Source organism: Oxyura jamaicensis (assembly GCF_011077185.1).
Source record: "Oxyura jamaicensis isolate SHBP4307 breed ruddy duck chromosome 10 unlocalized genomic scaffold, BPBGC_Ojam_1.0 oxy10_random_OJ72041, whole genome shotgun sequence".
Taxonomy (NCBI): domain Eukaryota; kingdom Metazoa; phylum Chordata; class Aves; order Anseriformes; family Anatidae; genus Oxyura; species Oxyura jamaicensis.
The window spans coordinates 106239-119982 of NW_023304223.1; the positions used below are offsets into that span (position 1 = coordinate 106239).

General features: G+C 40.5%; 1 protein-coding gene across 1 annotated transcript in view; it reads left to right on the top strand.

The window, feature by feature from the left end:
* LOC118157755 (kinesin-like protein KIF2A) overlaps nt 1–11783 on the top strand; it is a 61907-nt gene extending 50124 nt beyond the window's left edge. The window contains exons 18-20 of the mRNA XM_035312220.1: nt 1448–1549; nt 6433–6568; nt 9485–11783. Coding sequence (XP_035168111.1) covers nt 1448–1549; nt 6433–6568; nt 9485–9570 — 324 coding nt within the window. The 3' untranslated portion in view covers nt 9571–11783. The remainder of the gene's footprint in view (nt 1–1447; nt 1550–6432; nt 6569–9484) is intronic.
* The last annotated feature ends 1961 nt before the right edge of the window (nt 11784–13744 follow it).

Sequence of the window (13744 nt, forward strand, 5' to 3'; positions counted from 1 at the left end):
ACAACACCGGTGTGATACCACTGCTGTTCTAGCTACAAGTGCAGAGCACAGCACTGTATGGGCTGCTGCAGGGAAAGTTAACATCCCAGCCAGACCCAGTACAATGTCTAGAAAGTGTCTGTTCTAGGTGCTGATTTTTTTTAGTATGCATATTTTCCAGTATAGCTTCATCTTGTGTTAGGCAGTTAGAAGTATCCTGGGAAATTTGTATGTTTTATTTAAAGCACTTGTGGTTTTGAGCTTTATTTTCCATGCATCCAGCACCCATTTCAAGTGAGTTTGCCTTTCTCTGCATTTAGGAATCTGGCTGCCCATCACTCTCTTACAGACATCCTGATTTTCATGGAGTGAAACCCCAGTGCCCTGTTTGGGGGGAGAACCACACCACGTTCCCAAAACGTCTCCCTGGACTGAACGAGTAGGGAGCTGGGGCTGAAAGGCATCTTCCAAAGGACGTTTTTCCCTCACTGTTAATTATCAGCAATTGTCCTGGTTCCTTAAATATTCGATAGGGATTAAAACTCAGTTTGTGAAAATGCCAATGAAAGATAGAAAAGAAAAATCTATACTACCCTAATGTATTTTTCTCAAGATTCTCTTCCTTCTCAAACACTTCTTCGTGGTCTTTGCTGTATTTCTCTCATTTTAGTAATGGGCTCTAGAACATGCTATGTGATTCTGAGTTTCCCACTGGACAGGCAGATATTCTTTCATATCACACTTTTTCATTGTTCATGTGGAATTTAATTAAGCTTTACAATTTATATTTAAAGAGATTTCAAAGGCATGGTATAAGGAACCATACTGTCTTGCTAAAAAATGAATTGCAAACTACCTAGTGCTTTCCCCTTTGATTGTTGATTATTGTCTACAGAAGTCCTGTTTGCCCCAGTTTGTAAATCTATGCTGTGCATTCTTCTAATTTATTAACCCCTATGTATGTTTTAGATTTTTCACGTTAGGTTTATTTTTTTTCCAAAGTATTACTTTAATTTTGATTTCCTGAAATGTATTGAATGTGTTCTCTTTTCTGAAAATTATTGTCTGTCTTTTGTGGCATGCACAACAAAGGCCCTGACAGAAAACCTAGTTTTCTGTAGGTATTAAAACCTACTAAAAATTACCGTTATTCCCTTGTTACTTTGTCTTCCCACTATTTTAACTTGTTCTTCTAATGTGGAATATTCTGTTTTCCAGTATTCACAAGGATGAGTGGCTGGAACTATTTAATGAATATGAACTAAATTTAACTCTGTTAACATTTTTATTTTTATTGCCCTCTCCCCTCATTTCTGGAGGTTTTCATGTCAGAAGTATAAAACTCTATTTTTGACAAGCTCTGCTTTATGCATATTTCTTTTCATGCTCTGTGATAGGATGGAACATATTCAGCATATTTCCTGTAGCCACAGTTCTTTCCAGACTAACAAACTTTTATTGTTTTTAGGAAGAGGAAGTTTCTCCACAACTGTTTACTTTTCATGAAGCTGTGTCACAAATGGTAGAAATGGAAGAACAAGTAGTAGAAGACCACAGGGTTGTCTTCCAGGTAAAGGACGGAGCTCTGCTTTGTTTTATCCTAATCCAGGCATTCAGATTTTCCCAAGTAAAGCACATATCCTGCATATGATGCAGGATATCATCTGGTCATTCCTCTGCAGTTAGGGTTTTCTAAATTATTTTATTACACTAAGCCCACTGTAGCAAACAAATAGGGACAGATGTTTAGATCTCATAACCACTAATCTTTGTCCCCAGGATGAAAGAGAAGCATGTTTTTCTATTATCCCAGAAATCTAGTATTTTTTATTTTTTTTCTCATAAGCATTCCTAAATAGACTGTTCACTCTAAGAAAAGTTGCTATTTTCTCTTAGTTTCTTTTTACTACTGAGATATTTTCTGTTTTAGCCCTTTTCCAGCATTAGCGACTGTGTTTTTTCTAGTTGCAGGAAGTTAATTCAGATTGGTCTTGAACTTTTCATTTCTATGATTCATTCTATGATTCTATGATTTCATTGTCTAATCTATGCCAATATTCCTATTTCAAAGCTGGAAATTAATAGTAATATCTCTATCAGAACCATTTCTGTTGACAGTTTGGTCATCTCCCTCTGAGATCCAGAAGAGACAGATATTTTTCTAACTGCCTGTTTACATCCTTTTTACAGATACATAAAGGTTTTCACTCTAGTCAGGGTCTTTGGAAGGAATACTGCCAATAGTGCAATGCTGGTCAGTGCCATGGATCCTTTTATATTCACAAAACAAATTGTAATAAGTATGAATTACTCGTTTTCAGAAGGAAATGTGAGTTGTTTCTGTCCATAACCTAAGAGTCTTTAGGCAGGCTGTCCATTTGGCAAGTCTACTGTGAGAGAATAGCAGAACATTAAACCTGTAGGGAATACACAGATCTCCTAATGTAGGCATCAAACTTAATGGAACATTGATGTGTATTCATGTAATACAGTAAGATACTAAATAAAACATTTTACAATAGATGTAGAGATTTAGTTATGAAACACTAGTCCCGAAGACACAGAAGTGTGAAAGTCTTATGCCATAGCTGTGTCCTAATGCTTGGGACTTCTGGAAAGACAAGTTGCATTAGTTTAAGATGTTATTGCCTCTGTGTGTCCATCTGACCTTCTGCTGGAGATTACTGCTGCTCACAGCAGTCACTAGAAGGAAATGTGTTCGAGCCTCAGCTCCCTTAGTTTGCAGCGTGGCTTGTTAGTTTATGCCATGGGTGGAGGTGGGCTGCACCAATACATAATCTACAAGCTGTACCATGCAGAAGTTGTTTTCTGTCAGCTTTCTTCTGGAAGCTGTTGATTCTGGGATATGAAATATCCTATCCTGACAAAAATGCCTAAAATACACCAATGGAATAAAGTGTGCTCTGGACATGTCTGTCTTCCTGTGATTCTTGAATATATAAGTTTACATTAGATGAGATGAATCCTGTCCCAATGTGAGCTCCATCTGTGCAAAAAAGCATACATGGGATTTGGATGATGCTTTCGATATTACTTGGGCTACTGAGCACAGAGGGGAAGAGCTAATTTTAGTATTTCAGGCCCAGCATGCCTAGAGCTGTCAGCTGCTTTCTCTTTTAAAATCAAAGTATTTCTAATGAGATCAGTTCTCCTGATCTTAGCTTTGCATGGTTCTATAAGCTTTAAGCTCTTGGTTGCATTCTTTGCTGTGAGACTATTTTTTAAATTCCCCTTTTTTGGTAATATTTGGAATGAAAAGGTGCCCAAGAGCTGGTTTAACCAACCTTTACAATAATCTTGTCTATGTGGGGAGTTAGCACATGCAATAGAGAGCTTAAAATAGCTCTTCTTCTCTCAAAACTGGTTTTGAGTATGGACAGAATTATCTTTGCTCCATGACTGTAATAACAACACCGTGATTGTAGTCAGTGGAAACCATCCTGTACTTAAAACTGAAGCCTGACTTTAGAACCACATAATGTTATGTTTGCTAATATGGCTGTTATAATTATGAAACTATGTAGAAAACACACAACTTTGCTGAATTGGGAATAAGGATTCATTTTAGGATTGAAATCTGTTATAATGAGGTGACTAGACAGTATAGAAATGTGGTCATCTTGAGAAAAGGAGTAATTCAGCTCTTTGTCTTGAAACTAGTACCTTTGCTAATGTATTTCATAGAATCATAGAATGGTTTGGGTCACCAAACCCCACCACAACTGCTCTCTCACTCCTCCTCCTCAGAAGAGCGGGGGTGGGAGAAGAAAGTATGCTGGAAAGAAAAAGAAAGGTTCACAGGTTAAGATAATGATAATTTAATTAAAGGGAAAAGGAAGAGGGAAAAAAAAAAAAAAAAAAAAAAAAAAAAACAAGCAAAGGCTGCGTGGAACACAGAAGGAAGGAAAAAATGTATTTTCTACTTCCCATCAATGAGTGATATTCGGCTACATCCCAGGAAGCAGGGCTTCAACATGCGTAGCAGTTGTTTGGGAGCAATTGCTCTGCTCAGCAATAGAAAAAACATTGGTGTGATACCAGTGCTGTTCTAGCTACAAGTGCAGAGCACAACACTATATGGGTCACTACAGGGACAGTTAACTCCAACCCAGCACAACCTCCACCCCTTATTCCATAACATTTGTGTCACACTCAGGTTCCACGTACTTTAGTATATTGGTATTCTTATCACCACTGTTCCCTGTCCTTTAACAGATATATATAGGTACTTCTTTCCATTCTGTAGGCCTCTCCCAAAATGTCTATAAGAACTGTTGATGATTTAGGCTTCATCTGCCAAAGTGATCACACAAGACAGTCAGAGTAAGATTTCTGGACGCCAATGCCAGTTTAGCTCAAGTCATTGCTGCACTTGCCCAGTTCCTTGCGAAGCTGACCTGTTGTTGGTTCTGCAGTGTCTTCCTACAACACAGGGAAAGGAGGAGGTACCTTTCCTGATATCGTCCACAAACTGACTTCCAGAGGAGGAAAAAGAGACTGTAGTTGTTAATATTCTCCAAGAGATAGTTCTCAAAGTACAGAGATGATAGTAATGCAGGGCCCGAATACCAGATTAGGCTCAAGGCCAGTGCTTTACAGAACAGCAAACTGAAAAAAACAGACACAGGCTTTAACAAACTCTCCAATCTGCTATAGAGTAAAAGGGAGAACATGACAGATCACATAAAACAGGATGACATAGAAAAATATTAACAGCAATCCAGACAGCATCGTGACTAGCAACTGTAAACTAAATTCTAATTGCAAGTTCCCTCTAAAGCACTCTGATCAAATCTATTGTTATATCAACCCTTCAAGCCCCATGTTGGGCACCACAAACGACTGTGGTGGTTTTACTCAGCTGGGCAGCTGAGCTCCACCACAACTTCTCTCTCACTCCCCTTCCTCAAAGGGAAAGGGGGAGAAAATACAAAGGAAAAGGCTCAAGGGTTGAGATAAGGACAGGGAGATCACTCAACAATTATTGTCACGGGTAAAACAGACTCAGAGTAGGGAAACTAATATAATTTATTACCTATTAACAAGTTAGGGCAATGAGAAACTCCAAAAAACTAAAAACACCTTCCCTCCCCCTCCACCCTCTTCCACCTCCTCCCTCTGAGTGCCACAGGGGAACAGGGAATGGGGGTTGCAGTTAGTCTGTAATGCTTTGTCTCCGCTGCTCCTTCATGGTCACTCTCTTCCCCTTTTCCAAGGTGGAGCCCCTCCCACAGGATACAGTCCTTCCCAAACTGATCCTACATGGGCTTCCCACAAGCAGCAGTTCTTCAAGAACTGCTCCAATATGGGTCTATACCACGGGGTCTATCCGTCAGGAGCAAACTGCTCCAACATGGGTCCCCCATGGGTGGCAGCTCCTCTCAGATCACCTGCTCCTGCATGGGCTCCTCTCCACAGGTCAAGCCTGAAGTCTGTTCAGGCAGGGGTTCTCCACAGGCCACAGCCTCCTTCAGGTCAGATCCATCTACTCCACCATGGGCTCCTCCACAGGCTGCAGGGTGGAGATCTACTCTGTGGTAGACCATGGGCTGTAGGGGGACAACCTGCTCCACCATGGTCCTCTCCACAGGCTGCAGGGGAACTTCTGCTCCAGCACCCAGAGCACCTCCTCCCCCTCCTTCTTCACTGACCTTGGTGTCTGCAGGGCTGTTTCTCACTCCTCTCTCTCCCAGCTGCTTTTGCGCAGCAGTTTTTTTCCCCTTTCTTAAATATGTGCTCACAGACACAGCCACCATTGCTTATTGGTTTGACTCTGGCCAGTGGTAGGTCCCTTTAGAGCAGGCTGAAACTGGCCCTTATCTAACATGGGGTAGCTTTTGGACTCTTCTCACAGAGGTCACCCCTGCAGCCCCTCTGCTACCAAAACCTTGCCATATAAACCCAATACACCCACCTTTTACTGCTGAGTGTGATATCATATGGTATGGAATATCCCTTTGGTTGGTTTAGGTCAGCTGCTCTAGTGATGTCCCCTCCCTCCTTCTTGCCCACCCCCAGCCTGCTGGCTTTTCGGGGGGGGGGGGGATTGGAGGGAGTCTTGATGCTGTGCCAGTATTGCTCAGCAATAGACACAACACTGGAGTGATACCAGTGCTGTTCTAGCTACAAGTGCAGAGCACAGCATTGCATGGGCTGCTGCAGGGAAAGTTAACTCCATCCCAACCAGTCCCAGTACAGGGTTTGAAGGGATCTCAAAGATCTTATAATTCCAACCCCCCTGCCAAGGCCAGGGACACCATCCACTAGACCAGGTTGCTCAAAGCTCCATCCAGCCTGGCCTTAAACACTTCCAGGGCTGAGGCATCCACAACTTCTCTGGGCAACCTGTTCCAGTGCCTCACCACCATCAAAGAATTTCTTCTTATTTACTTGTTTTTGTTTATTGTTTATTTGTTTTTAAATTTTATCTAGGAATCTATTAGATGGCTGGAAGATGAAAAAGCCCTTCTTGAGATGACAGAAGAAGTAGACTATGATGTGGATTCTTATGCTACACAACTTGAAGCAATTCTAGAGCAGAAAATTGATATTCTGACCGAACTTAGAGGTAGATTGCTTTTAATCAATTTTGTGTGCATTATTAGCAGTTCATAGAGAGTGCTTATATTTTGGGATTTTTTTTTCCTCTTATGCTGTCCTTTAATGCCCTGTTGAAGTAATGCTTATTCTGCTGCCAAGGAGCAAGATCACATCTGTATTCTGTTCATCCTAGTTTAAAAGACTCCAGGAAGTAGGAACTTGTTCCCGCAACTTTCCTTTTTTTTCCTTTGTTCCGAAATGATAAAGGGAGGGAAAAGAAAAGCCAAAAGATCTGTACGGAAAAACAAACAAACAAACAAACAAAAAAAACGGTAATGCAATGAGGAAAAATTAGTTGCAACTCCCACCTGCTCTGTTGCACTCTGTGGTATAGCAGGGAGCCTGCTGTCATTTTTTTTTTTTTTTAATCTATGCATAAGAGTTGCATCAAGCTCTGAGTAGCTTGCTTGTTAGTGTACTTTTTTCTTCAGCAGCCTTTCTGTCTGAATCTTACCAGCCTCTTTGTTGAAAAAAAAAATATGTAGTTAATTAGTGCCCATTCCACTAGTCATCTAAAATCATCTTGTCAGCTTGATACATCATGGAGATTAATTTTTCATTTTAAATTCTGTATCTCTTTGCACTCCATCAGGCATGTTACACTGTTGAAAATTCAAGGATTTTTATTGTTGTTGTTTTGGTGTTTTTTTGTTTGTTTTGTTTTTCTTTTTCTTTTGTTTTTTTTTGGATCCACATTAGAAAATTCCTTAGAAGATAAAATCTTAGATTTTCCTCAGTCTGAGTATCTACTGTAGGTTATAAGAATGCATTAAGCAAATAAGATGTGGCCTGCTCAGCAAAGAATTGGTTTTAGGTTCCTTTGCTTCTTACAAACTAAATGATGACTTCCTCTTCAGGAAGAGACAATTTGAGACACCAGCAGTGAGAAAACACAGTTTAGGTGATTCTCTGTTCTTCTAAAGCTTATTAGATACTTCTTTTGAAACAAGACACTGAAGGTAAAGGTTATCTAAGAGAGCCTCGTGTCTTTACAGGCAGGATCATGCTTGTATAGCTTTACAGAAGGGAAGTCAAAGATTCTCCCAGTAACTTCTGTGTTCTGCTGGTGGCACATAATGGTCACTGCATATTTCATTTTTTTCCCTGTTGTGGTTTAACCCAGCCGGCAGCTAAACACCACACAGCTGTTCGCTCACCCTCCTCCCTCCCTCTCTGGGATGGGGGAGAGAAATGAGAAAAAAACTGAAACCTATGGGTTGAGATAGGGACAGTTTATTAGGACAGGAAAATAAAATAATAATAATAATAATATGTACAAAACAAGTGATGCACAATGCAATTGCTCACCACCCGCTGACCGATGCCCAGCCAGTCCCCAAGCAGCCGCCCCCCCCCACCCCGGCTAGCCACCCCTATATATTGTTCAGCATGAGGTCAAATGGTATGGAATACCCCTTTGGCCAGTTTGGGTCAGCTGTCCTGGGTCTGTCCCCTCCCAGCTCTTGCTGCACCCCCAGCCTGCCCGCTGGCAGGACAGAGCGAGAAGCTGAAAAGTCCTTGGCTTAGTGTAAGCACTGCTCTGCAACAAGTAAAACATCAGTGTGTGATCAACATTAGTCTCATCCTAAATCCAAAACATAGCACTCTACCAGCTACTGGGAGGAAAATTAACTCTCTCCTAGCTAAAACCAGGACATTCGCTTTTCACTTTGGAACTAATTTCTTCATGCTGTCATTATGTTTTCCTTCATCTTCTTGGACCTATCACAGGAGAGGAGGGGGAAGAGGAATAGAAATATGAAGGAATGCCATGCCTCCTTTCTTAGGTTTCTCCCTCTCTCCTGATAGTTATGATTAATTTTTTTAAATGATGTGTTTATCCATTTACAATAAAATACTTCAAAAATATGATCACAAATTCATTCATAGGAAAATCATAAAATCATAGCATAACCTGAGTTGGAAGGGACCCAGAAGGATCATTGAGTCCCAACTCCTGGCACCAGAAAGTACCACCCAAAAATCAAACCATATGTCTGACAGTGTTGTATAACACTTCTTGAACTCCAGCAGGCTTGGTGCCATGACCACTTCCCTGGGGAGCCTGTTCCAGTGCCCAACCACCCTCTTAGTGAAGAACCTTTTCATAATATCCAACCTGAACGTCCCCTGTCGCAGCTTCATGCCATCCCCTTGGATCCTATTGCTGGTCACCAGAGAGAAGAGATCAGTGCCTGCCTCTCTCTTCCCCTCATGAGAAAGCTGTAGGCTGCCATGAGGTCTCCCCTCAGTCTCCTCTTCTTTAGGCTGAACAATCCAAGTGACTTCAGCCGCTCCCCATACGTCTTCCCTTGTAGACCCTTCACCAACTTTGTAGCCCTCCTTTGGACTCTAATAGTTTTATGTTTTTCTCGTATTGTGGCACACAAAACTGCACACAGGACTCAAGGTGAGGCTGCACCAGCGCAGTGCAGATCGGGGAGCACAAAATAGGGGAGAATGTTGCTGATCATACACTAAGATACAATTTTGTCTGCTTTTAAGAATGGTTCGGAAGCTGCTGGGAAGGAAAAGGAAGTATGCTGTGTGTATCTTCCTGTACTCTTTAAGTTAGAAGCAGAATTTAAGTACAAACAGGTTACATACTGGGAGTACAATTGTGTAGTTTCCAAATCTATCCTGCCTAGAGACAGGGGTAGCATCTAAGAAGGGACTAAGTTGCTAAACAACTTGTTTGTATGGTGAATACTGAATTTAAGCTTATCTATCTTAATCCTCTTGGAGTTTCTTGTAGGTTCAGCTGTTTTGGTGGAGGAATTTTCTTTGTTGTGCATTAGGGCAGGGTTGTGGAGTTCAGGGCTTAGTTTCAAGATCTTTGTTGGGTACAAGCACATCAGTACTCTTTCTCTCTTTTTCATTAAAGATAAAGTGAAATCTTTCCGAGCAGCTCTACAAGAGGAGGAACAGGCCAGTAAACAGATCAACCCGAAAAGACCACGTGCCCTTTGAAATGGGCCTTTGCTGCTAAAGGAATCCACAAACCCTTACTGCTGTAGCACACATTTGTTACAAAACCCAGTGGCTGTAAGAACTCAACTACTTGAAAGTGTGAAAACATTAGAAATGTCTGTGGAAATGTCCTGTTTCTTATTCACCTGAATTACATTTTTGGTTTTGTGTGAAATGCTCCTATGATGTCTACAAAATGCTTCTAGACCAGACAGTACAACCATGCAGGGTTCAGATCCATGAAGCACTTTGTTTAAAATATTTCATTTATTCAAATTGTGAATTTTACGTTTGGAAATATTTGCCAAGTTTTTTAATAATGAAGTAGAACTGTGGCCACAGTTCTACTTCACAATAAGTCACAATATTTCCTGTTAACTGTGTTCAGTTTTGTTATAAAGATCAGCTGTGCAGTTCTAAATTGTGTTTGCGTGCATGCACACCTCACTCGTGGTTGTATATAATTTCTCTTCTACAGACAGCTGTGCTTACCTCTTTCCATTCTGTGCCTTGATGAAGGCTACTTAACCCTAAATATCCTCTTTCTGAAGCACAGCCTTAATAAACAACATTCCTTAGTCAATATTAATTACTTTTAGTCTGTGTACATTTTTAATGTGTTTTGAGACTTTTTTTTGGTAGCTAGATCATTCATTTCACAGGATATGCCACATCATTTGAACAGGAACTGCAAGAGCTGTTAGAGTGGACAAACAGCTGGACGTTCCATCCTCCTTGTAAAAAATCTGGAATCTAGATTTATTTGAATACCATAAAAAATGGTTATGTAATTCAAACATTTTTCTCAAGGAAAAAAGAATCAAAAAACAAAAATCTAAATCAGTTGATGTATAAAAAAGGTAATGTTTAAGTACTGAGGAGAGTTGTAACTTAGGATAATGCTGATATGTAGTATGTGGTATGGGATGATAATGCTGTCAGAAAAAAGGTACAATCTGATGTCTGTATATGGATAGGATAACTGTCAAAGTTCAAGGATCCAGCTAAAGAAATACATATTGGCTTTTCACCTACTGTTAAAATTTGGCTTTTGATCCATGACAGACTTACATGTACATTAACTGTAGTTTGCAGGCAGTTTGAGTAGCAATATTGCTTTTTTTTTTTAAAAAAAAAAAAAGTAGTTAATACCTATATTTCCCTTTATATACAGTGCCAACAGCTGAAAAGAGGGGTGATATTGCATCATTTGAGGATTTGCATATCTCTACCTAGTGCTAGTTGAAATTTCTCAAGTATCAAGTACCTGAATTCTCACAAAGAATGCGTATCAGCACTTTTTAGTTGGTGTCACTCAAGTTACTTTTGCAAATCAGTATCTAAAAGATTGACCTTTCACGTAAGAACTTCTTGTCAAATGAAGAGTTATAGACCCCTCTAGGAGTTTTCCCTGTTTCCAGGAGTCTTCCTATTGGCAGACTTTCACTTGGAACATTACTTGTGGAATACAAACCTTGTTCATTTGAGCCAGGCTGGGAGGGAAATAAAGGGAATGCAATGAAAAACAAGATAAATGAGCCAGGAATTCTCATAGCATTTAATGTTTGCATCTCCTATAAGAAGGTAGGCTATAAGAAGTTCTTGTCGCATCATGGTTAAAAATCAAAAAAACCAATCCTCCTGTGTGTAAACATGAAAAGTGAAACAACAATGTAGATTTTACATAATGTGTTGAATAAATGAAGCTATTAACTGAATTACAGATGAGAATTTACTTATATGAAAGGTCTTTTCTGCTTTGGGAAGGGGTAAACTTTGTAAACACATGCAAGTTGTTGCACTACTAAAAAGGCCTCCGATTTCAGAATGAGTATTTACTTCTGGAAATGACCATTCTATGCAAATTTGTAAGGTAGGAAGATGTTCCCTAGATCCCTGTCTTGACTTCTGTTTTGCAGCAGATCTCAAAGAAACATCATGGCTTGTCAGGTACCAGATGGAAGTCAAAATTATGTCTAGAGGCTGTTAAGAGACTACCTTTGTGATAGAGCCTGCTGTAAAGATTAGATTGACACTGAGACTGAAGCAGTGAGAACTAAGATAGATAAACAATTGATATGGCTGGTTACAGCACTTAAATTCCTGTAACCCATTGCTCTGATGGGCTGACATTATTTGGATAGTACTCTGAGAAGCATATACTGTTTTGTGCGCTGTAAAACATTTATAAAGAGCATGATGCAAAGCTCCTACATTTGTTCCTTCTGTGTTGGTCTGTGTGTATTGCTGTGGGTACGTAACTATCACTCAAATTGATTTGATAGGCAGTGAAGCAGCACTACAGTTGTTAAATTCCTCTTTCAGGATGCCTGCAAATTCAAGTACATGTTTCTGAATCATTGACTTTTAACATATTGACATTGGACTTGTATAAAATTAAGTTGAATTTTGGAAAAGGTTTTGGTAATGTTTCTTCTCTATTTATTGTGGTCTTATGGAAAAAGAGATGCCACCCATGAAACAGATGACTTGTTTGTTAATACAGAGTTATGCCTTTACCCCTGCATGATGCTACAAAGTTAATAATTACTGTTTTCATGAATCATAAGACAAATCAAAGTAAATTTTTCTTTTGATGGCCATGATACAAAGTTAACACAAATTTCATTGGGAAAATTCTGCCTTGTCCTTAATAAAAAATATATAACTGTGGTGGCTTTAGCATCCTGGGCAACTAAACTACACCATAGCCGCTCTCTCACTCCCCCTCCTCAAAGGAAAAAGGGGAAGAAAATACGATGGAAAGGGCTCAAGGGTTGAGATAAGGACATAGAAATTGCCAATTACTGTCATAGGCAAAACAGACTCAGAGGGAGATTAATATAATTTATTGCCTATCACTAGCAGACTAGAACAGCGAGAAACTAAAAGCAAACTAAAAACACCTTCACTTCACCCCCCCCCCCCAAGTAGCGCAGGGGAAGGGGGGTTGTGTTCAGTCCCTAAAGCTTTGTCTCTGCTTCTCCTTCATGGTCACTCTCTTCCCCTGCTCCAGCATGGGGTCCTTTCCATGGGATGCAGTCCTTCCCAAACTGATCCTACATGGGCTTCCCACAGGCAGCAGCTCTTCAAGAACTGCTCCAAATATGGGTCCGTACCACAGGCTCCATCATTCAGGAGCAAACTGCTCCAACACAGATCCCCCATAGGCAACAGCTCCTGCCAGATCACCTGCTCCTGTGTTGACTCCTCTCCATGGGCTGCAGTTCCAGTCCAGAGTCTGCTATGGCAGGGGCTCTCCATGGGATGCAGCCTCCTTCAGGTCAGATCCACCTGCTCCACAGTTGGCTCCTCCACAGGATGCAGCATGGAGATATGCTCCACCATGGTCTTCTCCACAGGCTGCAGGGAAACTTATTCTCTGGTGCCTGGGGCACGTCCTTTCACTGACCTTGGTGTCTGCATGGCTGTTTCCTTCACATTTTCTCACTCCTCTCTCCTAGCTGCTGCTGCACAGCTTCCCCCCCCCCCCCCCGCCCCCGCCCTTAAATACACTTTCACAGAGACGCAACCATCATTGCTCATTGGTTTGGTTCTGGACTTTCCTCACAGAGATCACCCCTGCAGCTCCTCCGCTACCAAACCCTTGCCACATAAATCCAATAAAACAATCCAAACTATATTAAGACAGTTCAATAAGTCTGTCAGGGAACAGAAATGCATTGCTTTGAACCTCACTGAAAGCTTTGATCTTTGCTAAAACTCCTCAGTGACTTGAGGGACAAAGTTATTTTCTTATGAAAATAGTTGCCTTACTGTACAGACAAAAAAACAAAACAAAACAAAACAAAACAAAACAAAACAAAACAAAAAACAAAACAAAACAAAAACAAAAACAAAAACAAAACAAAACAAAAAAAAAAACAACAAAAAAACAAAACAAAACAAAACAAAACAAAACAAAACAAAAAAAAAACGAAATACCATCTGGCCAGTTGCTAATTTTCAGCTGATTTTCCTACAAGGGGTTTGATGGCAGTAAGAAGGGGGGGGGGGGGGGGGGGGGTAACAGAGATGAAAGTGGTAATTTTGGGTACCTCAATGATGCTTTCATAACTATCCCACACCAAGCCCATAAGATAAATGTTCCTGTTTCTGAAAAAACACTTCTTGGGATTTCTCTAATGGAAGTAGGTTACTAACAGATAGAAGC